The sequence below is a fragment of the Scomber japonicus genome, chromosome 24 (assembly GCF_027409825.1).
Source record: "Scomber japonicus isolate fScoJap1 chromosome 24, fScoJap1.pri, whole genome shotgun sequence".
In the NCBI taxonomy this organism is placed as follows: domain Eukaryota; kingdom Metazoa; phylum Chordata; class Actinopteri; order Scombriformes; family Scombridae; genus Scomber; species Scomber japonicus.
Genome location: NC_070601.1, coordinates 14,899,999 through 14,927,830, shown reverse-complemented (window position 1 = coordinate 14,927,830; position 27,832 = coordinate 14,899,999). Strand labels below are relative to the sequence as shown.

At 42.0% G+C, this 27,832-nt stretch overlaps 1 protein-coding gene across 2 annotated transcripts in view; it reads left to right on the top strand.

The window, feature by feature from the left end:
* Positions 1 to 27,832, top strand: part of LOC128354475 (vang-like protein 1) — a 68,271-nt gene that overhangs the window by 25,439 nt on the left and 15,000 nt on the right. For both annotated transcript variants that reach the window (XM_053314705.1, XM_053314704.1), the window contains exons 4-5: positions 19,188 to 19,619; positions 20,234 to 20,409. In XM_053314705.1, coding sequence (XP_053170680.1) covers positions 19,188 to 19,619; positions 20,234 to 20,409 — 608 coding nt within the window. The remainder of the gene's footprint in view (positions 1 to 19,187; positions 19,620 to 20,233; positions 20,410 to 27,832) is intronic.

The window sequence follows — 27,832 nt, the reverse complement described above, 5'->3', positions numbered from 1 at the left end:
CTTAGACCAGCATAGCAGACCTTTCTTCCCTTCAAACCTGAAACACTTGAAGCTTGAACTCGTTCCTGCTCCACACATGAGCGCCTTAAAGTTTGTTTTTCCTTCCGCACACTCGGAGCCTCTCTAGTCTTTAATTGTTTTCCCTCTGGATTTGATCTCGCGGTGGTTTTGGAGTCAGAAAGCAACCGCTTAGCTCAGTTTGATGATGACAGCTTGTAATGCTCGAGGTCAGTCTGAGTCAGAGGGTCGACCCCTTTTTACATCTGCCTGTCCCTTCATCTGTTGCCCACATCTGAGTAACCTTTATCTATGCAGCTACAGTTTAGAGTTAAGAACTCTCCAGACGCTTTCAGATATTAGAATGTGAAGAAAGTTTTTAGGCATTTTGATGAGCAGTTGATTGGTCTTTTGAAATGTGTGCAGTGTTTTCAAGTATGAAATTCAACACTTGCTTCTGGCAAGAGTCAAACACATTTGAATCAAAAAAAGAGATGGATATTTTTGGCTTACCCACCACTGACCCATCCTTTTTAGCCAAACAACTGTCTGGCACCGCAGCCTTCATCAAGTGTTCAGCTTAACCTAAATACAAACACACAAAACACACTCAGTCGATCCGACGTTCGCCATCGTTTACTGACCTACTTGGCGCTTACTTTCCCTTGTGGAAAGACTCGTTAGCAGTGCCTGCGTACATGTGTGTGCGCGCATGTGTGTGTGTGTGTGTGTGTGTTTTTTTTGTCTGCCTAGTGTGTCTAATTTTAACACATGACAGGATTTGCCACAGAGCACAGCCATCCTTAGTATTTTTTTCTCTTCATGTCTTATTCATGCTGTGGCCTGCAGTGGTGCCGCTGACAGGGAGTGGAGTATTTGGCTTTAGTTTGAGTAATCAGGGCCACCAATTCTACTGAGAGAGAGGCTCAGCACAAATCCGTATGTGTGTGTGTGTGTTTAGAGTCTGCCGTCTCACATACGCCGCCGCATGTGACTGTTTTGTGTCAGCGTGCATCAGTCTCGCCCCTCACAGTCTGACTCCAACTCAGCTCCGCGCTCGTTACTCCGCTGCTGGGACTTAATCAGAGTCTTGGCTGACAGAGCAGCAGCACTTCGCTGCGGGCGGGCGGGGACGTCCTCACAATCCGAGCACAAAAAAAAGTTCCTCATTGGTGGTGACGCGTCTGCGATGCCTCACTACGGGAATTTTGGAGAAAAGAAGAAGAGAAGAAGAGGCGTTCACTTTACATGTAAATGTGTCAGAAAGCACGACTGGAGATTTGAGTTAAAAACCCCAACCAGGCCGGGAGGGAGAGGAGGGATTGTTTTAGAGGATTTGCCAGCTGTTGAGGGATGAGGTGTTTGTTATAGCTGATCTCACTTGGCGGCAAATGCTCACAAAATGCAGGAGACGTATCAAAGCAGCCGTGAGCCACATTTAAGCTCAGGTATAAACACAAAAGCAAAAAACATACCCCCTTTTTTTTAATTTTATTTTGAGCACAGATTCCTATGTAGACACACTTTCTGAATCTTGATCATACACCTCTCTTGATGTCAGCTTGATCTGTTTGAACAGAACACTTCCAAGCAGGTCACTCCAAATTTCAGGAGCCAGACCAAAGCTCAGTTCTGTATGGCTGCTGCCTTACAGTGAAAAATCCACCACCACCATTCTTCAAAAGCAAAATCTTTAGGTGAGAAGACATGGGACCAGCACAAGTATGCCTCAGCTGTATTCTGCTGGCTGGGTGTTCGTAAAGGACAGTGGAGATGAGTAAAGCCTGGACTGACCTTTCTATTGGTGGCCCTCACACTACATTGTGTGAGAAATGGGGTCAATTTATCCCAGTGTTATTATTGTACGTAACTGGATATTGGGTTGAAGTAGTTGGGGTCAGTGTAACATGCCAGCTTTGTTTGCTCAGGAGGGTGTTGTGAAGTGGCATCATGTAAGACAAGAGGAATGTGATATGTTTAAACCTTAAAGCATTCTTAAAGAATTAGCACCTTCCTGTCCCAACAAATGGAAAGACACACAGCCGAGCTAGGTTTATTTTTAGTCGCTTGTGTGCAGCTTAGAGAAATAACCTTGTGTGTTTGAGCATTTCTTCATCTTACATCCCCTTTGGGAGAATTTAGCGCCAGTAGTTTTGAGTCGCTTTCCGGTAAGGAAACGGTTAAAGACAGTTTGGCTCCAAATGCACTTAAAGCTATCTGGTTTGCATGGCTGGCTTTTGATTGCACAACCTTAGCTCGTAGCTTACAGTCTAATTCAGGTCAGTTAACAGCTTTTCATATTGTCACACAGAGTTCTTTTTGTGTGCCAAAGCATAGGGAGGCATCCAAATTCTTTCATCCCTACCGCAGACGTAAAACATGCTGATGCTATTTCCAACCATACATGAGAGGTCACTTCAATTAAACGAAAAACATAACTAGTCTCTTCTCTTCTTCCCCCATCTTCCTTCGACTCCTTGAACTGAACTCGCGCCCCCAGAACGTCCCACTGCTTCACCTTCCCGTCACCCTCCCCGCAGCGCAATTAATTCACCCCAATTAAACTCAGCTGCTTTGTGATCGCAGCTGCTAGCCCTCTCGAGCCGGATACCGCGGTACGGCAACAGCTCGGCGACTCTTGGGCAGAGCATGGCGCAGGTACCTCCTTCGTCCCCGACTCCGTGGGGCGAAGCCACGTCGGACTCTTGGAAGAAGAGGCAGCGCGCTTGCGTTCATGTTTGGGATGTCTTCCCCGTGGTGAGTTTCTCCAAGGCTTGATCCCCCCCCCTGTGAGACAGAATCCCCGCGGAGCTTCACAGTTATCCCACCGCTTTATGTATGTGTGTGTGTGTGTGTGTGTCTGTGCTTGTTGTGAGCTGTGTGCCACTGCCAGGACGCAAGCATGTGTGGGTGGGTATGCAGAGGAGAGAAAGAGAAACGTTCTTACTGTTTTACCACGCTAGATTTAGGCAGGCTTTTTTTCAAGTATTTGTTTTTTTTTATGCCTTTACCGGTAAGTTAACAGTAGAGAGATGACATGAACTCAGGGGAGAATCACATCAGGAATGACATGAAACAAAGGTCCCCTGTCGGTCTTGAACAGGGGAATTTGGGGTCAGTGTCTCTCAGAGGATTTTGGGAGAGTGTTGGGGTTGACTTGGACCCTCTAGGGGGGTGCGAGGTCGTGAAAATGTTGTACATTTTAGAATTAAATGCATCAATCTGGTACACTTTAAAGCTAGATCTAAAAGAACTTTGTGCTCTTGTAAACAATTATCTGCTCTTGTAAACAATTATGTGCTCTGGTAAGCAGTTTATCATAAACATGTTGATTGTTTAGATATGAATGGTGATGATACAGCAAATATAACCAATTGTTCTAACTGTTTTCTGCTGAAAACAGATGGAGCTGCAACGATTAATCAATTTGTCGACAGATAATCAATCAGAAACTTTTTTGATGACCAAATAATGTTGTAGCCTCCCAAATATGAGGATTTTAAACTGTTTTTGTGGCATGTTATTGATCAACAATTGGAATTCATTCAGAGCTCATCCTACCCCTACCTGGACAAAATAGAATGGATGATCTAATATTCTTACACAATGTGAAGAATATGTGGTACTTGAATAACACCAATAAGAGCGTAAAACTATCAGCAAAAGTAAATCAATTTCCTAGATGTGAAAATTACTAAAACAGATGATGGGGATTTACGTCTTACTATCCATTAAAAAGCCACAGATAGAAATACAATCTTAAGGGCCAAAAGTTTCCATCTAAAGACTTTTCTAGACAATATTAAACTCTGCCAGTTCCAATGACTAAGACGAATATGTGGCACGGAGGAAGAGTTTGATGACAAGGCTTCAGACTTGGCGATCCGCTCCACTGAACTGGGATACAAAAAGAAAGACAGTGGATAAATCACTTCAAAGAACCAAGTCCTTGAATAGAACAGTTACTCCAAACCAAAAAGAAACCACACCATCTTCAAAAACATATTTTTTGTGATGCAATACAGTAAATCAAGCATCTCAAATAGGAAACAACGCAATTGGAGCGATGTATCTTTCCAACCACTGTTCACAGAAGCACCTGTGTTCTCCTTCTGATGTGACCCTAAGAGACAAGGTTGTAGAGAGTTAATGTCCCCCTCCCACACCAACAACCTGGCTACAAAAGCCCTGTGGAGCTTTGTTGAATGTGGGGGCTGCTGTCATCATCTCAAAACATCAAATGAGACACTGTGCTAGTCGCAACACTGCACATGTTGTTTATAGACCGGAGCACCCCCTGTGGTTGATTCTATGTAGGACAAACAAAAGAAGACTAGTAGACTGAGATGCAGAATATAAAAATACCATGGGCACAAAGAATGGGACATGGCAACCCTAATACACTGAACATTAGGTGTCAGAAGTGGTTGAAAAGGTCTTTAGAGGAGATGACCACTTAAAAAGACAACTCTACTGCAAGACCTTTTGGATTGTCGAACTGAAAGCAACAAAATACCTTGGTCTCGGTGATGAGATAGACTGTTCTCCTTTGCTGTGAAATGTTACTTAAGGAATAATGAAAAGATAGTGTATAATATATAGAATTAGTGATGGTAATGCTGATTTTGTGGTTAATATCTACTTGTAGTCACTCATACCCCTTTTCCACTGAGCTACAGCCAGTGCTCAGTTGGTGCTAATCCAAGCACCTCTGACGAACCTGTTGCTTTTCCACCGGCAAGGAGCCACGCGATTACATCACTGTGTAACGTAGCCAGTGCGCGCCTTTGAAGCACTTCCATGATTCACCAATGAGAGGCAGCAAAATGGCACAAGGCATCTAGCCTGCTGGAAACGAAGAAGAAGAAGAAGACAGCTCTGGCAAAAAAAATGATAAAAATAGTACTTTTAATCAACAAATCTTTAACCCTCTGTAAATGCCACACTAGTCAGCTAATGAACGTTAACCTCCCTAGTCTGCTAATAAACGTTATCCCCGCTAGCCGGCTAATAAATGTTAATTCCGCTAGCCGGCTAATAAACGTTAGCAATCTGCTGACGTAATCGGTTCTTGCTTTAGACCAGCAAAGAGTTGGTGCTTGCTCTGGCTCCCGTTCTGAGGCTCCGGGCTGGAGCTTTGGCGGTGGAAAAGCAAAGAACCGGTGCTTAGTGAGGCTCTGGCTCCGAACCAGCACTGACTCCAGCTCGGTGGAAAGGGGGTAAAAGAGAAAATGTGGACCAGGTTATGACGCCTACAGACTGTGAGATTTCAGCAGTCTTTTAAGTTTATTTCAAGCCACACTGTGCCATATGGATCTAATGAGCTTGAGTACTACATCGAATTTGAGGTATGTTGACAATATGATGATCACATCTGCTGAGTCATGGGCTATTACGCAAGAAAACGTCATTGTGTGTTGATGCTATAGTGGTAAACAATAAAGCCTTGACCCAGCATACAAACAAGGCGTCTGCTGCCACAACTCAACAAGATTTTTATTCTTTGTTGGAATCCCAAACATTTCGTTTTGCTCGTTTTACGTCCATCATTGGGTTTAGCATTGGTGTTGTGTTGAACAGTTCATCATTTCATGCTGCATTCCTATCGGACGGTTAGTAGACGTTGGTCATAGCAGCAGAGTGTGACATTGGCAGCCACAACCAAAGATATTACCACCTTTCTTTCACATTGGTCGTCTTTCGTCTAGGACAGCCCGATATCGCACAGTTGATTGATGAATTTATCATGTGTTTGGAAAGGATTAGGTCCACCTTGACTTGGTAGCTACATGATATCTACCTTCTTTTTATAATTTAGGTCCACCCCTTCCCTACTCTCCTCCCTCTATCTTCCTTCTATTTATGACGTATCGTTTGCTTTTTTTTGGTACCAATAATCTTGCACATTGAGGGAGAACCATCGTGTCACTAAATTCATTACACTAACACAATCTAGGTGTGTAAGCTACTGCTGACAATGACCCTAGTGAAGACCTGTGTGAGTCACGTTGCCATGTGCCACGTAAAATTAGGGGCATTTTAATTTAGCACAAACCCTACAGTGTGGACTTGGATTGTTTCTGAAGGAGAGTTGCATTTTTTTTTCATTGCAACCATATTCCACCCATGCAATAATCCTTTCACACAATGTAATATTGTGACTTTGACTTTGTTCTTTTGACTTTCAATCTCATCAGTCTTTTCTTGGGATTTGTTGACAATAAGAAAAAAACAGAATATCCTCAGACTGTTTTAAGATTCACTGTCAGGTCATGGTGTTCTACTGTAAATCAGCTGGTTGGAACAGTTTTTGTCTTACCTTCCCCACACACACACACACATACACATGCAGCCATGTCCGTTGGTGCACGGTCACACCACAGTGCTCACTGGGTCAGAAGCAATGGACAGAGAGTGGCGCTGAGGCAAGAGACGGGCAGAGAATGAGGTGGAGAATGAGAGAGGATGCCTTGAGGGAGAGACAGATAAAAAAAAAGGAGGGAGGGAAAGGACGGAGAGTGAGGAGGACAATGGGAGAAACACATCTTGTGGGTGGATGGCGATGGCACCTAATTGGCATGTTATTTTGTTTACTCTCTGACGGGCTGGGGAGGGGACTCATATGTTTATTTATTGTGCTCATCCATTCCTCTTTCACCCCACCTCCCACCTTTTGTCTTCCTCTACCTCTATCCATCCATCCTTTTTACCCCCCCCCCCCCCCCTCCTCTCCTCCATCCTGGCTGCTGTCAGGACATCCCATGTGATCATCTTATCACCCCCCCCCCTCAACTCCTCTTCCCCTCTCCCGCTCTTTCCGCCGCGCTCCCTCGCTCTCAATCTTCCTCCATAAAGCCCCTTACATTATGTGGCAAGTGAGCGCACAGTCCCATACAATACCTCCTGAGGCATGATGGGAGAGATTTCTATATAAAGACGGATAAAGCGCAGATCAGCGGAGAGTCAGGGCGGTCACACACACACACACTCACACACACATACACACACACATACTCTGGGATGGATCGGGAGAAGGAAAAGCAGCGGCAGAGTACAGAGATGATGCACGGAGGTAAAGTTTAACAGAACAAGGATTTTTTGGGGGGATGGAAATGGAGTCGCCAACGGTGATAGCGATGGAGGCTGGGGACGAAGTGTTGCAGGTGCTGGAGATTTGTGAGACTGTGGAGGATATAAAGGAAGTGATTGTTACCACCATAGAAGGAAACTCTAATAATACATTCTCACATCCTGTGGTCACCTCCAGTGGACCAGGGACCAAACCGAGCCAGGTGAGACCGAGAGGTACACAGCTGATCAACACGTTTGCTGACTCAGTAGAAATGATGCTTTAGGGATTGACTGATATATTGACAGGCTGTTACTGCATGTGCTGAATGTACAGAATGATTGAGGATGTACATAGTTTGACCCTGGATATCTAACTCTGCTTTTACATGGTGTGTATATAGCAGATAGCAGATATGCATGTATATGTTGGCACTTATGTGTTTTTGTCACGGAGAACAATACTTGAGCATTTTGTGCTCTAACATTAGATTTACAGGTTGCTAATGCACAAAGAAGATACTATGTCATTTATTAATGTTATGTTTTACCAACTTGAATCTATAATGTATTATTCTTCCTTCTTTTACAACACTTACATTTTACTGGGGCTTTCAAATGAATGCTTGAATGAAAAGCAACAACATATATGACAGCAGTACAAATGCAACAAGACAAGGAACCAAAATTGAATTGTTATTCCATATTTAAACAGTCAACTTATGTAATATGGAATAACAATTCCATTTCAGCATGTTGTTACATGTAAATGATTCATTTTCCATCATTAATATTTCCTTTAACTGTCAAAGTCTTCCATTAAATAAATGAACACATTGCTTTTAATCACTATTTGGTGTCAGGTATCTGTCTCTTCCTTTTAAAGCATCCTCAGTGCATCTCAGGTCCATCGTGGCGCAGATGGAATGATGTTGCCATAGCGTTTACATAGTCCCAGAAAGGCTTTATAATCTGATTAGTCTGAGTCTGAAGAACTCTCCAGAGAATCAGGTCTAGACATTGTCCGATGTTGCCCATTCATACATGTAGCACATGACAGGAAATTGTCTATGACCAACATGAAATACTCATTTTGGTTTAGGAGAGGGCTGGAGGGAGCGTGCAGGAGGCAGGACGACACGGTAAAAGTACGCTTTGGAAATCGCAATGGAAGATGACAGATGATGCTATGTATGTACATGTATCTACATATTTGTGTATTTGGCGTCCTCACCCTCGGATGTTTGTATTCTTCTGGTTTTGCCCCAGTCACATGATAGAAACATCATCAACACGCCCACTGTCTCACTGTGACTTCTCTGGACAGTGACCAGCTCTATTCACACGTGTGCTCATTCGGACATTACGCAAACTTTGTACCTGGGAGCTGGCAGAGTAAAGTCCTTTTATTGTCCGCTTCAACTGATGCAGACATTTGTTTTCTCACATACAGCTCCTGCGGGTAATGTCTAAAGTTCAGGGTGGCAGTGCATAATTGAAAGGGACCTTCTTCTTCTTCCAGCTCAACTCTCATTGGTACTCAGTAGTTGGGACATTGTGTTTTGCACATTTTGTACCAATCTTTGTCTTATCCTTCCTTCTTTCAGTTTGCCATTGCAGTTAATGATTTCTTGAAAGCACACGGATGATCTCAGCGACATTAAGCAGCTGGTCCAGTTTGTCTTTCCTCCAACAATCTCACCAATCACACCATTTAACACACTGCTAACAGCGAGACTCTGGGCTTAAGAGAAAGAGAGACTATACATCCTTTACTTGTAGTCCTGCTCACCAACTTGAGAATAAAAGTGTACAGCTGTTGAGGACTCTTTTGTTGGGCATTATTAATAAAGCTCATATAGTTCACACGGTACGCATTATTCAAAATTGGATAGTTTAAGCTAGGACCCAAGTGATATTGGATTGCATAATCACTAATACTGATATATAGGCCAATATCAGCTGATAATATGGGTTGACAGATATAATGGTCGAGCTCTAGTTTAAGCCTGCTGTTTGCATTTGATGTGAACATTCATTAAAATATTCCACCACTTTTTCTTTCTTTCTTTTCAGGTCAAACATGAATACTGTAGTTTGTGGTATTAAATTCTAATGTGTGTGACTCTTAGACGTGTATGGACCCAGGTTACTGCATCACTTCTCACTCTAATAGTACATATTAGTTACACCAAATTCTATGTTGCTATATTAGTCCTGTATTCCTGTCATTTTTACCTCACATTTCTCCAACGTAATCCACTTCAACCACACGGCAATTTGCCTCCTAATCAAACACCGCTCAGCTGTCAGCGTCTTATAGTTCACGTATCCTGTGAATTAGCTAAGAAAACTAAAAAGAGCTTCCCCTCCTTGTCTTGACAAGTTGTTGGCAGCCCTCACACGCTGTCCACAGCTTGAACAAAGGTGTGTGGTTGCTTTTTTTTTTTAATGGCTCTGAAGAGCTCTTTGGGAATGTATGTTGGCTGTTGCTATATTTTACACACCTTTTACCTCCCAGGAGTCAGTAGAGTGCTCTCAACGTTGCTGTGAGCGAGGGGGCTTTGTTTGCAGCCCCACTTAAGAGCTCAACAACAGAAAACAGGCTTTTAGTGGACATTAGATTTACTGTGAGAGACAATAGCTGTTATATATACTCTGATGTAGAAAGAACACAGAAAACACTCCATGATGTAATGCGTACCTTGTAACCTCTCTATATATACACATATACACCAGCATACACATGTTAACAATGTCTGTGCACATTTTGCTCTGCTATTACGGTAATTATTTCCTTGCTGTTACAGTTTAGTGTATTTTTGTGTGCTTATTTCTCTATCAAATAAGTCAAACTTTATTTATATAGCAGCTTGTGGCAACATAAAGAAAAGGAATAAAAGAGAAAATAAGGATGATATATATGTTTAGAACAGGGGTGTCAAACATGCGGCCCGTGGGCCAGAACCGGCCCGCCGAGAGGTCCAATCTGGCCCAGTTTCCTTCTTCCTCTTTTCCTTCCTTCCATCTGTCCTTCCAACCGTTCTTCCTTCATTCCTTACTTCCGATTTTCTTTTCCTTCCTTCCTTCCATCTGTCCTTCTTCCCTTCCTTCCTTCCTTCCGATCTTCCTTCTTGTCTTCTCTTCTCCTCCTTCCATCTGTCCTTGCTCCCTTTCCTCCTTCCTTCCATCTTTTCTTCCTCCCTTTCTTCCTTCCATCTTTCCTTCCTGTATTTTCTTCCTTCTCCTTCTTTTCCTTCCGTCCTTCCTTCCTTTAAGCGGTCTGGCCCACATGAGATCAAATTGGGCTGCAGGTGGCCCTTGAATGAAAATGAGTTTGACACCTGTGGTTTAGAACATAAATAAAGTAAAATAAATAAGTTTATTAGAGTTAAAACTAAGTAAAAACTAAACCTACCATATAATACATCATAAAAAAACACCCTCAAGCTCTTTTAAGCAAGGCCGCAAAACACCATCAAACCTCTCGTAACCCAACAACAAGCATCTCCCAATAAGTGCCTCGGTGCAGTTCTGATGTCACGCTGGGTGCGTTCAAAGCTCAGCGGCCGCCGTATCACATTGCAGGACTCCGCAGCCTCGCCGAATTCCCATCAAAGAAATAGTTGAAGGGCGCTCTCTGCATGCTTTTTTTTTGAAACCCGCTCTCCTCAGCCGTTGTTAATGCTGGATGGAATGTAACGGAGGAAGTGGTTTCCTTCAAACGCTCGCCACAGTGCTAGATTACTTCTCTCATTTCACACACACTGTTTATTTTCTTTCTAAATACAGCGTTCATGCTCTCTTTCATTCTGCCACAGATTGATCGTTTCACAGTAATAGTATGTTGCTGAAACATGTTAAAGGATTAGTCTGACATTTTGGGAAATTTGGGAAAGATTGGGATGTTGTTTTCTTGTGTTTCACCCAAAAAAAGTCCAAATGTTGGTGTAAAGTAGGATTATTTAGTGAGTTAAATGTTAGGGGTACAGCTGATGTCCGCCTCAGGGTAAATGAGAATGAGCTCGGGCACACGGAGCTGCTTGCGTTGCAGAAATGTGGTACAAATGGGTCCCATAAAAGAATAAGAGGAATGTTTTCATTAGAGGAAGAGAGCATATGGTTTTGTTGTTTGGTTTATCAACTTCTTCTCTTCTTCAACTCTCTTCTTCTCTCTCTTCTCTTCCCTTCTTCCTCTCTTATTCTTTTATTTCTTTTCTCTTCTCTTTTCTCCTCTCTTTTCTTCTCTTGTCATCTCTTCTCTTCTTTTGTCATCTCTTCTCTTCTTATTCTCTTCTCCTCCTCTCTTTTGTCTTCTCTCCTCTTCTCTGTTCTTCTTTTCCTACCTCCTTTCTTCTCCTATCTTCTCTCCCCTTTTCTCCTCTTCTCTTCTCTCCTCTTCCCTTCTTCCTCTCTTCTCCTCTCCTGTTCTTTTCACTTCTCTCTTTGCCCCTCCCCTTCTTCTCTCCTCTTCTTTTCTCACCTCCTCTCTTCTCTCACTTCTTCTCTTCTCCTCTCTTATCTTCTTCTCCTCTCCTCTTCTTTTCTCACCCACTCTCTCCTTCTCTCCTCTCTTCTCTCCTCCTCTTCTTTCCTCACCTCCTCTCTTCTCTCACTTCTTCTCTTCTCTTCTCTCCTCTTCTTTTCTCACTTCCTCTTCTCCTCTCCTTTCTTCTCTCCTCTCCTTGCCCTCTCCTCTTCTCTCCTCTCCTCTCTTCTCTTTTCTTTTCTTACCTCTTCTGCTCTCTTCTCTCCTCTTCTTTTCTCACTTCCTCTCCTCTCCTCTCCTCTCCCCTGCTCTCCTCCCCTCTCCTCTCCCCTGCTCTCCTCCTCCTCTCCTCTCCTCTCCTCTCCTCTCCCCTGCTCTCCTCCCCTCTCCACTCTCCTCTCTCCTCCTCCTCTCCTCTCCTCTCTCCTCTCCTCTCCTCTCTTCTCCTCTCTCCACTCTCCTCTCTCCTCCTCCTCTCCTCTCCTCTCTCCTCTCCTCTCCTCTCTTCTCCTCTCTCCACTCTCCTCTCTCCTCCTCCTCTCTTCTCCTCTCCTCCTCCTGTCCTCCTCCTCTCCTCTCCTCTCCACTCTCCTCTCTCCTCTCTCCTCCTCCTCTCCTCTCCTCTCCTCTCCCCTGCTCTCCTCCCCCTCTACTCTCCTCTCCTCTCTTCTCCTCTCTCCTCTCCTCTCCTCTCCTCTCTCCTCTCCTCTCCTCTCCTCTCTCCACTCTCCTCTCTCCTCCTCCTCTCCTCTCCTCTCCTCTCCTCTCCTCTCCTCTCTCCACTCTCCTCCTCTCCTCTCCTCCTCCTCCTCCTCTCCATCTGTTAGTTTGGTGCTATGTGAGAACACGTCATATTGAATGTTTAGTATCTCATGGCTCTCCTCAGCAGAGCTCAGGGCAGAGAACTATCTTATAAAGCATAGTGTGTGTGGAATAAATCACTGCAGATGTAACACAAGAGTAAACCTGACAGGTGTGTGTATTCTTGACTCATGCAGTTATGAGTGGAGGATTTCACATGGTACTGTAATCATCTGTGGCCCTTGAACTGCCGCTGCCCTTCCCTCCTCTCTCTCTCTGAATCAATCCCTCTCCTCTCTTTTAATTGCCTGTCTCGTTATCAAACCTCTCTTGCCCTTTTCCCTTTTTTCCTGCCCCCCCCCTCGCTCTCTCTTCTGCTCCTCTGTGCTTTACCTGTTTTCATGTGATGAATGAGGACCCGGGTCTGCTGCAGGCCTGTTGGTACTGAACCAGATCAGGCTGTGGTGGTGATTAGTTCATCCTGCGGGGAAATGTGGGTCACTATTGTATACTTTTAGTCATGCTGGCAGAGGGAAAGCCCAGGTAGTAAGGATCCATTGATTCATTGCAACAGACAGAGTAGGTGTAAAGTGAGGGAGGACTTTAGTTTTCTTTCTTTCTTTCTTTTTTTTCTTCTTTCTGTTGTCTATTGTTGGTTTTATTGTTTTAGGATCTTGATTTTTCTTTCTTTCTTACAAACATTACATAGCTCCTGCTTCTAAATAGTGAGATTTTGCTGCTTTTCTTTGCTTGTCTTAGTGTCAGTAAACAGAGTATCTTTGGGAATCTAGCAAATAATGAAGAAGGTTCTCACTATTTTGGGACATTTTGGGATTGAAATGAGAGAGAAAATAATAGTCAGATAAATCAACAATGAAAACTGGTTAAATATTAATTGTAGCCTCACTTACTAGACAGGGTTGTATCATGAATACATGTGAAAATAAGCATTTGTATTGTGTTTGTTAGATGTATTAACACAAGGAAGATCTGTGTGTTTAGCATCTTACATCATAAGACATAAAAATGATATAAAAAGTGAATTTGACATTTTGGGAACTATGCTTATTCTGCTCTCTGGAGTGTTAGATCATTCTTATGTATGAAGCTGGATTCAGTAACCGTGTAGCTTAGTATAAATACTGAGGGGAAAAGCATACAAACATCTAGCCTGTCTAAAAGGTTTAAAACCTAAACACAATGTGCCTTCCAGCACTTGTAAAGCTCACTAATTAACACATTATCTCATATATCTAATCTGTTCAAACAAACCAAAGTGTGAAGATGACAAGATGTGGTTTTATGGGGGGTTATATGTGGGACTCTGTTGCTTGCTGCTTGGCAACCTCACACATGACCACAAGAATCCAGGAAGGAGACTGAGAAACAACGTGTTAACCAGTCACATTTACAGGCTATCCATCTTCTGTCTGCAGCTTCATATTTCATTTCTATTTATTTGGATGTGAGTACTTAGACGAGAGAAAAAAACATGAATGGAGGCCATGTGCACTCAAAATGCTGCCATATTCTCACAAGATACAATTCATTCCCATGGTGTGATTAATACTTGCACACATAATAGTACAATTTGTTGCTATTTTTTAACAGAGGAGGCAAAAAATACGTCTGAGGAGACTTTTTAAAACATTTTTGCTCATGTCCCCTCAGGGCCTCCGTAGAGTACAGATCTGGAAACACACAAAAACTCTTGTTGGAAGTTGTTAAAAAGTTGAGCTGCAATCTGTGTAAAGTTCAAATGGTTTGGTGGATTATTTTCATTATCAGTTAATTAACCAGTCAATCATTTAATCTATAGAATATCAGCATAGAGTAAAACATGCCTTTAATTGTTAACAGTCTAAAGATAAGAAGAAACAAGCTGGAACTAGGAATTTTATTGCCACTGTTCCTTTAAAATCGTATATGAACAAATGATTGATTAATTGTTAATAACAGTTGCAGATTAAGCAAGTAGTCATCCCAGCTGTACTTACCACTCATGTGTTGTTCCACTGATAGAGATCTTGATGTAGTCCTGAAGCAGCAGCACGTGATTCAGGACTATGAAACAAGCTCGCTGAGTGATGAGCGCCTATGATGATGATGATGAGACGATGAGTATCTGCCGACCATGAGACATGAGAAGCCGTGATTCATGCCCCCTCCCCGCGGCTGTTCTTGAAGTACACTGTGGTCAGAGACACACTCTTTCTGACAACTAATGCCTATTGAGTTCCTTTCTCACACACACACACACACACACACACACACACATATACATACACACAGAGCTTCACCGGCTAGACTTGAAAATCCATCATTAGCCAATCAGGATGCTCTGTACATATATTTATCTAACAAACATCATCATTTAAACATTGTTCTATCTTAAGGAGCTTGGTGTTTCTGCTCTGACTAAATATCTCCTTGTTGCCGTGTAACCACTCAGGTATGCCAGGTGTCATCATATATGATTTGTGAATGTGCGTGTAACCGAGCACTCATATCTCTCTCTCTCTCTCTCTCTCTCTCTCTCTCTCTCTCTCTCTCTCTCTCTCTACAACACAATAATAAGGGTTCATGCTTACTTTAGCTCTCTGTCGGGGATAATTGCTTCCTGTGAGTAAAAAGCCTGTTGCATGGGTCTCTGTGGAGCGTCTGAGGGCCCTCTCCTGTCCGTCTCTCTCATTATTAATGAAGTGGCTTTCACTGTTCTGTTCCCAAACAATCTCCACTTCAATTGACTGGACTCAAATATGTATTATTTATTTGTGTGTGTGTGTATTTACAGCATGTTGTATTGTGTTATCACTTTAAAACTGCAAGTTAAATACATAAACTAATGAATTTGACATACAGTTGTTAAAGTTAAACTGGAAGCCATACTGTGACACCCCCCCCCCCCCCCATAAAACATACAGACATATTTTTGGACATATTCTGGGTAGGTTAACTAATATCTGAGGACCAGCACTGCTATTAGATACACTGTTAACCTGTTAAATACCAGTGTGCCGCTACTAACTGGAGCATGCCATAGACCTGTGTAGCTGAGAAACATCAACACAAGACCTTTTTCACCTTTTTTCAGTGAATTAGAGAGTGTCTAGTCTACTGATTGTGTTTTTGTACCCATATGTTGATGTGTTGTCACTGGAATGTCCATGCTTGAACGCTGCTGCTAGATTGAGTTGTTATTCATGTGGACTGGGTAGGCTGTGACACTGAACTGCTCGTCTGGGATAAATAAAGTTATCTGTAAATATGGATCTGAATTAAGCCCTTGTTGTTCATTCATAAAATTGAGCCACCTGGATAGGGCTGGGTATCGGTACTCGGACCAGAATAAACCGATACCAAATAGTATCGAAACATCTTAAACGTCATTGATACCATCCTTTTAGCACCCAGAGCTACAAAATATGACTATTTGTATGGACTTACCCACAGCCAATAGATTGTCGATGTAATGCGACATGTCTGTGGTGGTGAAGTCGTGGTGAACTTGAGTTAATGGGCTTAGCAGTTTAGCAGCCAAGATGTCACCTAAACGCTCTGAAGTGTGTCTACACTACACACCTGTTACACTATATAAAAGACAGTGTACTAAATGTGTAATGGGTATAGAATGGAGTACTCAGTTGGTATCACTATCACTTTAAGGTACTTGGATTGGTACTGGTATCATCATTTTTTAAACGATACCCATCTCTACACCTGGAAAGTGGTAGCTAATGTTAGCATCATTCTTGTTATATCAACACTTCCTCAGAGCTACTTTCAAACTTACATTTCTTCTTTTTTGTAATGACTATTTTTACAAATTAAGAGCACAAATGAAAACAAGCATTAAAGATATGTGTACTGACTGCTTTGCAAAAATGACTTCTCCATCTCTAATGTCTGTTTTAGATCTACGTATATACTTTCATGGATAAATAAGATATATACATTTTGACCTCCAGCGTGTGTCTTCAGAGACATGATAACGTCTTCACTCTTTGACCTTTCTGAACCCAACTCATGCATTCCAGCGTCTGCTTTACTGCTCATGAGATGGGTCAGTTGTGATATTGAGCTCTTGGTAAAGCCCAGCAGACGGTCAGATAAGTATTTACGAGCACATTGTCATGTTAAAGGTCAGCAGAGACTGAGACAGATGTGAGCGCTGGACCTGATCAACGAGGCCGGCCCTGAAAACCGACACCAAGTAATCAGTTAACATGTCGTCTCCCGTCAGTGAGACCAGTGCTATAGATAGAAGAGTTACCTCATGTTTCACTGCTCATTGTGTTTGACTGGAGCTGATTAAAAGTGCCTCCTCACACACATTTATATTTATTTTAATTAAAAAAAAAGTCTTCCTTCATCCAGCTGCCCTATAATGACCCTTACTCGTGTTCTGTGAGGTCGATGGAGGGGTAGAGGAGGGGTCATTGTTTGCAGCAGCATAACAGTGAAAATGCTGAACTGGCAAAAGACACACATGATTTCCCCAGGATTCCAGGAAGCATGATAAGTGAGGTTTTGAGATATTGCAGATTACGGATACACAACACTAAACACACCCACACACACACACACACACACACACACACACACAAAAACAGCCATACTTTTAAGGATAAAGCTGCTTTTATTATGAAAAGGTCAAAACCAACAATATGTTAGTCCAGCTTTCACTTCTTTGTGTCTATGGCACTCACCCCAAATCCAATTACATGTATTATATTATATTATTTTTATGTTACATTGTATTTATAAAATATATTTCCTAAAGCAGCTGGGCAGTGTAGTTTTTAGCACACGTTACTCAAACAGGAGTGAATAGTGGATTTTTTGGGGACTATTTTCCCCTGCGGATTAATACATACATATATTTGTTTTTTTTAGATACTAACTAAATCAGGCTTTGACCACACAGAGAATACAGGTTAATCCTACTTATTTATTGTTGTTTTTTTGTCCTTTTATGAGATTTGTTGATAGTGAGAGAAGTGTAGAATATCACCAACAATTTGTGTGTGTTTGCGGTATAGATATTTTGTGTAGCGGTGATGAATTTCTATTATTAGTACATGAGTATACAGCAGCTTCTCTCCGTAGCTTCAAAGATAACCTAAGCATACTGCCTGGAAACTCTCATTGTTCTGCTTCATCTCGCTCTGCTGTTTTAACCCCTGGTGCCAGTGGGATATTCTCTGTCCCAATGCACCATCCTCCTCCTCCTCCTCCTCATCATCATCCTCCATCCTCCATCCAATCCCCCTCCAGTTTAAAGTTATCATAATGCATCTTCTGCTCGACCCTTTTATGATCCCCTCTCTGCAAATACTGTCTTTTAAACTAGGAGCCATTTATGCCATAATGTTCTAGTAGCTGATTCCACTTCATTATCTCCCCTTTTCCTTTTTCACTGACAGAGGCTTGTTATGACTAGCGTGTAAAGGGTCCTTATCTGTGTTGTTCTAACGGCTCGGCTCCGACACCGCTGACCTTCATTATCGGCGGATGCAGTCAGACCCAGACGTCAGCGTAGCCCAGTTGGCAGCTCTGCTCTGTTGACTTTTTTTTTTTTTTTTTCCTCACACCACTTCCCATCTTCTATCCCTCTCTTTCTCTCTCACGTGCTCGGAAATAACCTCCCTTCCCTCGGTTGAGTTTTTAAAACGTCATAACGCGACTCGATTTAGAGAAGGAGAGAGAGAGAGAGAGAGAGAGGGTGGATTTCAATACAATGCAGCGAGATGCCAAACAGTATTCCAGGAGCGCAGTGCAGATAAGGGCTTTGTCTCTTTTTATTTGCTATCCTCTGATGTCATCTCTCACATTTTTTCCCCTCCAGTTAAAAAGCTATATTTGGCCCTAATTTCATCCTACTGTTGCTCTTTTCATATTTAACTTTTACTAGAACCGCTCCAGTCATTAGGTTGCATTTCAATTCTCTTAATTAGGCCCACAAAAAACATTTCCTTTGCTTTTTTCCTTTCCTCTTTTCCCTCCTCCCTTCCGCTGGAGATGTGAGGAAACGTGCCAGCTGAGAAAACACTAAAGCGAAGTGTTGGAACAAGAATCCAAACATGCAATAAAAACTACTGCTCAGTGAATTAATGAGACATTTTTACTGGCACCAATATTCTCTTGAAATTAATCATTCGGGGCATTTATTGATATTTTATTCACGCCTGTTATCTAACAAACCAGGTTCTGATTAGAAAGTCTTTTAATTTGTAGGAATAACTCTGTAGCCTTAATAATTTAGAAACATTTGAAATGATATAAATATATATACATGATGATTTTTTAGCTTCATATGCTCCTCTCCCTGCTTCTAATGTCCTACTTAAAAGAAGGAGTGACAGATGTTGAGAAGACTCATGAGAACTGGAAGATGTTTTATTGTTAATTTATTCATCAGAGCTGCAGCTAACACAGAGAGTGAATTTCTAATATGGTCTGACCCATGCTGGATTTCTTGGGCCAATGCCGATATTAGGGAATAAAAAATCTTATATATACAAAATATATACATAAAAAGCAAAGATATATAATGGAGGCATGATATTTTACAGTTTAACTATATTGTATAAAATGACATCAGTGCACTGGAACAACAACAACAATATATCAGACAACATAATGCTGATATGGATATATATCTATGATAGGCCAATATCTGCTGATGATATGGGCTGGCTGATATATCTGTCAGGCTCTAATCACTAAAAAATAAAATCTTAAACTTTGGAGTAATATTACAGCTGACTCAGGGTGTATTTGTCATGTTATGAAGCTATAATGATGATTTCCTTTCCTTCATATTTTTTAGGATGACAACTGGGGCGAGACCACCACGGCCGTCACCGGCACATCCGAGCACAGCCTCTCTCAGGAGGACATCGTCCGCATCACCAAGGACCTGGAGGACAGCGTGGGGCTGGACTGTCGCCGTTACTTTACCCTGACCTTGGCTGTGATCCTGGGCCTGCTGGTGTTCCTCACACCCCTGGCCTTCCTGGTGCTCCCCCACCTCCTGTGGCCAGAGAAGCTGCAGAGCTGCGGCACGGCCTGCGAGGGCCTCTTCATCTCCGTGGCCTTCAAGCTGCTCATCCTGCTGCTGGCCGTCTGGGCGCTCTTCTTCCGGCCGCCGCGGGCCGGCCTCCCGCGGGTCTTCGTCTTCCGGGCGCTGCTCGCCGTGCTGGTGCTGCTCTTCGTGGTCTCCTATTGGCTGTTTTACGGCGTGAGGATACTGGACTCGCAGGTGAGACGAGAGGAGGGAACGCAGGCAGTGAAACATAATAGCGCTGCTCGTAAATTTACACTCTTCACTAAAAATACACATGGAAATTCGAGCGAGTCTACACACAGAGGCAAATATTTCCAATAGCAGTGGGAGAGGTCTCATATATTGCCGACACATTCATTTTTAATGCCTTTAGGAGCTCAACAAAATCAAAAACAACCAAAAACACAGATACTTGTGTTCCCCTGTGACATGTGTTTACTGTGTGAGTCATAATTTAAAATCACTGTTGATCCCTCAATGCTTGTAGGAAAACACACACACACACACACACACACACACATGTATTTGCAAACACATGAAGGAACAGGGGGTCTTAAAAAGCTGGCAGCCCTTTGAAATACATCTAAATATTCATATGTTCTACATCTTGTTTTGTTTTTTTTTGTTATATCCCTGCAGGAGAATTTGCTGCTTGTGTTTTTTTGTTTGGAAATGTCAGAGCACATTTTCACTACATTCACATATAGTACATAGAATATTATTTCAGCCTGTAGTTATAAGAAAAAGTCTAAATATAATATAATATAATATAACTCTCTGCCCCCCGCCCCACCCCCACCCCTCTCCAGGATGAGAACTACCAGGGTATCGTGCAGTACGCTGTTTCTTTGGTGGACGCCCTGCTCTTCATCCACTACCTGGCCATCGTGCTGCTGGAGCTACGTCAGCTGCAGCCGTGCTTCTCCGTGTGTGTCACCCGCTCCACGGACGGAGAGATGAGGCACTACAACCTGGGACAGCTCAGGTGAGAGGCAGGGGCTAGTTTCAGTTTAGATATGTGGGTGTTTTCACTTTTCAGGTTTGGTGAGGCAGATGTGCTCAAGTTATAAAGATAGTGAGCTGATTCAGTTAAACAGCAACTGGTTACACTAGACCAGGGGTGTCAAACATGCGGCCCGTGGGCCAGAACCGGCCCGCCGAGAGGTCCAATCCGGCCCAGTTTCCTTCTTCCTTTTTTCCTTCCTTTCCGTCTGTCCTTCCTACCTTTCTTCCTCCCTTCCTCCTTGTCTTCTTGTCTTTCTTTCCTTTCTTCTTTTTCTTCCTTCCTTCCTTCCTTCCTTTCTTCAGTTTATCCTTCCTACCGTCTTCTTTTTTCTTCCTTCTTTCCTTTCATCTGTCTTCCCTTCCTTCATTCCTTACTTCTTGTCTTCTCTTCCTTCCATCTGTCCTTCCTCCCTTTCTTCCTTCCATCTTTCCTTCCTGTATTCTCTTCCTTCTCCTCCTTCTTTTCCTTCCGTCCTTCCTTCCTTTTAGTGAGATCAAATTGGGCTGTATGTGGCCCTTGAATGAAAATTAGTTTGACACCTCTGCACTAGACCAAGAAAGGCTGTAGCTGAAAAAAAACCCTGAGTATGTTGAATTTAGCCCTATGAGTTCAACTTTTTATCAGTAAGTAGAAGAAAAAGTTCAATATTGTCACTTTAACTGTTCCTGTTGCCAACGGTGACAGCCTCTGTTTGTCCTCTTCTTGATGTCTGGTGTCAGTCTAACGCTTGTTAAGCAGAGTAAGGCTTTCTATCACAACTCCACCTACTTCCAGTTGCAGCTGCACTGAGAAGGAAGAAAGTCTAACATCTGTCGTTGAAATTCTGTGCTCTTGGTGAAGAATGAAATAGAGACTTCTGCCGGCCGACAAGGTTTTATTTTCTTTGCAAAGAAAAGGTCAATCAACAAAACATGCGAGCGGTTCTGAATTGAAGAAGGACCCCGAACATTGAGAAACATCAACATTTATACCTGAGAGAAAGGCCCACCTCTGGGGTGTGTTTAACGTCCTATGTCTGCTGTGGGGTCAGCCTCCTACCTAAGGTGTGATTCAACACTTTTTGTCTCTCGCAGGTATCGGCACCGACCCCCTGAGGTGTGAAATCAAGAGGTCTAGACAACCTAATTTAAAATACACAGGGTTTGAATGGGTATCTCAGGTAATAGAGATGCAAAGGAACTGAATTTACAATTACAAGGTCTAGACAGCCTAAATTAAAATACACAAGGTTTGAGTTGGTGTCTCAGGTAGTAGAGATGCAAATAAACTGAATTTACAATTCTGATATCTTGGTGAGAAGGTGGGAGGTTGGGTATTTTTACAAAGGAGTTGAAATTGCTATTACAATTCTCCCTTTTGATTATTGATTAATCACAACTGAAAAGAAAAATAATAAAAATAATAATGGTAATATTTACAAAATCAAATAAATGAAATGAAGCAATGATAAAAAAATAAAAATAAAACAGAACAAAAAAATAAAGAATAAAACAAAATTAAAAATAAAATAAAATACAATACAACTTTAAAACCTAATACAACTTAATTATCCGACACATTAATTCACATAGATTTTAAAATGTATCATCATGGCAGTCGTTTAGAAAAAGGAATTAAGAATTTAAAATTTGATGTACAAGATAAAAATGATAATAAACCAAAAAAAAATAAAAAAAATAATAAAAATAGTAAGAAGAAAAAGGAAGTGTACTTTTTTTTTTTTTTTTTTTTTTTACAAAATGTCATCATCAAAGTCAGAATCTGAGCTGGAGTAATGATAGGGATCAGGAATGTGAAATGAGGTTGAACTTTGATGGTCATTGTTAACATTCACATGAACATGTGTAGAAGATTGGATTACCTTTTTGGTGAGTATGTTAGATAGCCATTTCAACATGCAGGGAATTATGATGCAGAGCAAAAAGAAAATAACTACAACTGGGATGATTATTGTTAGAAACCATGATGATCATTCTTGGCCCCAAAGCTTTAGCCAAGAGAATCTGGTTGCTAGAGCATGACAAACCCAACAGTCACCAGGAATCTTCAACTCTTTTTTGTGTGAAAGAGCTAGGGCACATGCACATGGTGTCCGGGTGGTAATCTTCTTTCTCAGAGTTCGGTGGAATTGTCTTATCATTTGACAGTGTGTTAAGTGGGATGCCATATGAGTGTGGTGGCTCATTGACTATGACTCTGAGTTGTCTGTACATATCAGAGCTTGGATATTCAATACCACACCAATATGTGCCTGCATCAGTATTTTTGACATCAGAGATGGTGATTTTGACTCCGTTGGAATGTGGATTTCTTGTTATTGTGAAGCGGGGATCTCTGTTTGGAACAAGATTTTCATTCGTGGCAACCACAACCAAAGGCCAATCATGTGGGCTACAGGGGTCTCTGCATAGGTATTTATCATATTTGGCATAATATGCATGAATTTGACCTGATCGCCAAATTTCAGGATAAGTACTGCAGGTGAAAGTTGTATTTTGTCCTTTGTTCAGAGAGACAGTCTTGGCGGGTTTGTAGGTGTAAGCCTCTATCAGCATCACTGCCCATGATAGGAACAGGATCAGGTGGTGCATGATGTAGTTAGATGGAAAAGAAAAAGTTTGTGTTGTTACTTCTGTACGTGTAGTTGATGTTGAGTTCACAGAATTCTCTCTCGTGTTGTTCTCTGTTGTGCTTATCTGTCGTTGTGTTGTTCGTCTTCGTGCCGTTCGGGTTGTCGGTTGAGTCCCTCTGTTGGCTCGGGAACCTTCCTGCAGTGGTTGGCGTGTATCCACGTTGTTCTCTCAGCAATCTTCACAGCCGTATGTGTCGTCAGGAGCACTTGGAATGGATCTCGCCAGCGTTTGGAGTGCCAATGCTTCCTTCTTAGGTCCTTTGTCACCACCCAGTCACCAGGCTGGAAGTCATGGAGCAATGTGGAAGCTGGTGGTGGAAGGGCTGACTTCACCTGCTGTACTATGTGTTGCACAAACCATACGTGATTAACAAAACTTCTGTGAAAAAAACTTTGTTGAACCAGTGTTGGGTTATGGTATCCAGTATCCCCCCTTTTGACACATGTCATGTGTCAACTTTGAAATTGAGGAAAGAAATGTTTAGGTAGACATGGTTTGTTATCGGGTCCTTGCCACACTGCTTCTCTCTGTGTGGCACCGCAGCATTTCCACAGAGCCTTCTCTTGTGGCGTGGCAAAGGATTGTATTGCTTCAAGGGAGATGGGTATGGAGGCTGGAGTTAAAACAAACAAAGGATCAAGGGTAATACGTTGGAGTGCTGCTCTTTTTGCAGCAACATCAGCTCTTGCGTTTCTTAAGGAGACAGAGTCTGAGTTGTTAGTATGAGCAAGGCATTTACAAACAGCAAATCCTATTCTGTTGCGACCAGTTTGTGGGTCACGTGAAGCAGATCCATCTATAAAAACAATCAAATCAGGATTAATTAATGATGTTTCTTGTAGATCTGGTCTTGGAGAGCAAACCTGTTGAAGGATAGCAACACAGTTATGTTCTTGTTCATCCTCAGGCGTATGGAAGAGAGAGGCAGGGTTTAAAACATTGCATCTTTGAACAGTGATATTAGACATTCCTAAAAGCACAGTGTTGTATCTTAGCCGTCGTGCTGTGGAGAGGTGAGAAGTTTTTTGTTTAAGTAAAATCATAGACACAGCATGTGGGACCAGGAGAGTTACATAAGAAAAATAAACTACGGGAAGTAGTTTATTTCCGTGTTCCTGTAACAAAAGAGAAGTCATACATCCATTTGTCTCATATGTCGTTTGAGTGAACGGCCTGGTGGTTCCAAAGTTGGAGTGATCTGTAAGGCAAGCTTTTAGTTCAGTGAAAGATTGTTCTTAGCTTCATTGTAGATGGTGGGACTTTCACAATAACCTTGGCACAAGCGAGTGAATATGTAGCCTTGTCTATTGAATTTGAAAACAAGGCAAAATTGACTTTCTGGATGCACTGGAACACTGAAGAAAGCATTAGAAAGATTCATCACTGAAAAGAATTTTGCATTTGAGGTAACTTGAGACAAGAGTCATCACACGGAATAATTACTCCTGCTGCTTTAAGAGACTCAAAGACTGATGTTATACCATCAATGGCTTCTTGTTTAGTGGGCATTGAGTCTTGCAAGTTCTAAAGTCAGATTTTGATTTTATGATAACAAGTTTACAGTCTTTGATGAGGCCAACATCTTACTTACTAACAGCCCACAGTGTCTTAGGGACCTCCTGTAGGGCTGTAATAGCTGCAGCTTCCTTCGGACAAAAAAAGAAAAAGAGTTAGAAGTGCTTTCAGGTACCAGCTGGATTTTTTTTTTGTAGTGTGCACAACAGATGTTAAATTTCTACAATAGCACTGCAGTGTTGGTGAAAAAAAAAAAAAAATAGATCGATCATATGTTTTTTTGCCAATCCGCTGCGCGCTGACATGATTTTATGAATGGGCCCAAATCATGCCAGTTGTCTGATGTGTGTTTTGCAAGTGTGATGTGTGGGACTGAATCAGGTATTGTATACATGTTTGATTGAGCTTATGTGAGAGAGACTGATATAGCACATCTGTGCTGTGTCCAATATATGTGTGTTAGTTTAAGCTTTTTAAATCTCTCTCTCAGCCAGCTCTCTTCATATGGCTCATCAGGTCCTGGTGACACATGAGAGGTACAATGCAGGTCCTCTGGTGTCATGAAATCAGTTGCAGTTGTTAAAACTGTCTTTTTGGCCTCTGTAACAAGTTCAGAAGAGATTGCTGTTTGCAATTTCCATTAATATGCATAGAGTAAATTTGGGTTGTGGTGAATAAAAGAATGTGAAAGGTAGGGTTCCAAATCAGATAGTCTGTGAACTTTGACACCTTCTGGGGTTGAGATTAGACAAAGGCCTAATTTGCACATTAAATCTCTGCCCATGAGATTAATGGGACAGACTTCAGAGAGTAAAAATGCATGTTTGAAATTTGTATGTGGTCTATCCTCACATTTAAGTGGGACAGTAATGTTCTCTCTGATTGTTTGACCTGATGAACCAACAGAATAAACATAATTCCCACTCAGTTTTGGTTTTGTAGTGAGCTCTAGAGATCTTATCACAGAATGTGTAGCTCCTGAATCAACTAAGAATACAACATTTTGTTCAACTATGATCAATGTATGTTTGGGAAATCTTTTGAAATGATCAGATGTATATTGAACATATGTCAAAGCAATTTTGTCTGAGGTCTCAATAGATTGTGTGTTAATCTGTTCAGTATGTATGTGTGAGTGTGTATGTGGTGCAGTACCTTCTTCCGGCTTCACAAGTTGGTTGAGCTTGTCAGCAAGAGTCCATCCCTCTCCGACAACCCCCGACCACCGTCAGTCTGATGTGTTCTCTGGAACTGATGATCTTAATGCAGGACAGTCACGTTTAAAATGTCCAGATTGTCCACAGTTGTAACAGACATCATTGGGAAATCTTCTTGGAAATCTGTTTTCCCCGTTCTTGTATCGGCTGTGTATTCTTTGTTTGCGTTCATGATGTGGTTGTCTGTTGTCTTGGACTGTGTTGTACATGGTCATTGCCGCCATGTGACGTTGTTTTTGTGTTGTCTCTTCTTTCTTCTTTATCTTTTGGAGTAGTTGGTCACAGGCATGTATGGCGTGTCTGCGAAGTTCTGCTGCTGTGATGTCAGCAGAAGTCCATGCACGGAAAACCCATGTAGTACCTTCTGGTCCCGAAAATTCAATCATGGGCATGTTGAAGGCTGTATCTTGATTGTAATGACGTAGTCTGTGGGCAATTGGAGAAGAATGGTTGTCTGAAGAGTTTTTTTGGTTGAGCAGTCGCATCAGGATGAATTGCTCCTGTTGTGTCATGCTGAAGGGATCTGGTTCTTTTGTAGAGTTGTATGATGGTGGATCTGAAGGATGGGAGGGTGGGTTGCCGTCGAGGTCTGGATCCAGCTTCAAAACTTCAGCCAACTGTAGAAACAAAGAAGAAGAAATCTGCAAGTCTGATGTTCTTGCAGTGTTTAAATCTTGTTTTTCATTGGTTTCGGTTCGCTCGTGTGTAAAAGGTAGTTGTTTTTGCATTATTTAATATATTTTTTAAACCGAGGGATCCCCCTACTGGGAATCCAAACTCAGCTGTCCAGACATTTATATATTTTAAAGCTTTATCCCCATATTTCCTTCTCATAATATCCAAAATTGCACCCTCTGCAGGACCTGCCTGACCAGAGACTTTACTCCCCATTCCAGCTGGTAGAGGCCGTCGACGACAAAACTACAATACAGACGTCTCTGTAAGGACCACTCTGTAATACCGCACAAGTGATTGAAAGCGAACCCCTTAATTTATGCTTATGTAAGCAATAAAAAAAGTACCCAAAGTATTTAAACTTTGATCCCTGAGTCACTGACTCAGACACAATAGTGGATATAATGAAAAATGGAAATATTCTGACAAATTAAACCCCAAATTTTAAAGAAAAGAGTTAGAATATCAATATTTCAATGCTCACCAGATGAATTTCACTGAATTATGTTCGTGGAATCCCAGCGGTAATGATCTGGGGCGTTTGTGGTCAGTCCTCCCTTCTCAGAAGAAGATTTTGAGGTTGGAGACTGGAAAGCTTTTTCTCTTCCAGGATGGCCTGTCCCTGTCCGCATTAAGCCCCAGATGATCACTCGAGGGATCCCACTTCTGACACCAAATTGTCGTTGAAATTCTGTGCTCTTGGTGAAGAATGAAATAGAGACTTCTGCCGGCCGACAAGGTTTTATTTTCTTTGCAAAGAAAAGGTCAATCAACAAAACATGCGAGCGGTTCTGAATTGAAGAAGGACCCCGAACATTGAGAAACATCAACATTTATACCTGAGAGAAAGGCCCACCTCTGGGGTGTGTTTAACGTCCTATGTCTGCTGTGGGGTCAGCCTCCTACCTAAGGTGTGATTCAACACTTTTTGTCTCTCGCAGGTATCGGCACCGACCCCCTGAGGTGTGAAATCAAGAGGTCTAGACAACCTAATTTAAAATACACAGGGTTTGAATGGGTATCTCAGGTAATAGAGATGCAAAGGAACTGAATTTACAATTACAAGGTCTAGACAGCCTAAATTAAAATACACAAGGTTTGAGTTGGTGTCTCAGGTAGTAGAGATGCAAATAAACTGAATTTACAATTCTGATATCTTGGTGAGAAGGTGGGAGGTTGGGTATTTTTACAAAGGAGTTGAAATTGCTATTACACATCATAACCCTGATGAAGGTCACGAGCCGAATCACGTTGATCTAACAATAACGTCGCTCTGTATACTACAAGTGTTGATGGAAGTTTGACCTCTTCAATCTGACACTTACTGACAGACAGAGTGTGAGATGGTTGTTCAGGCTTGTG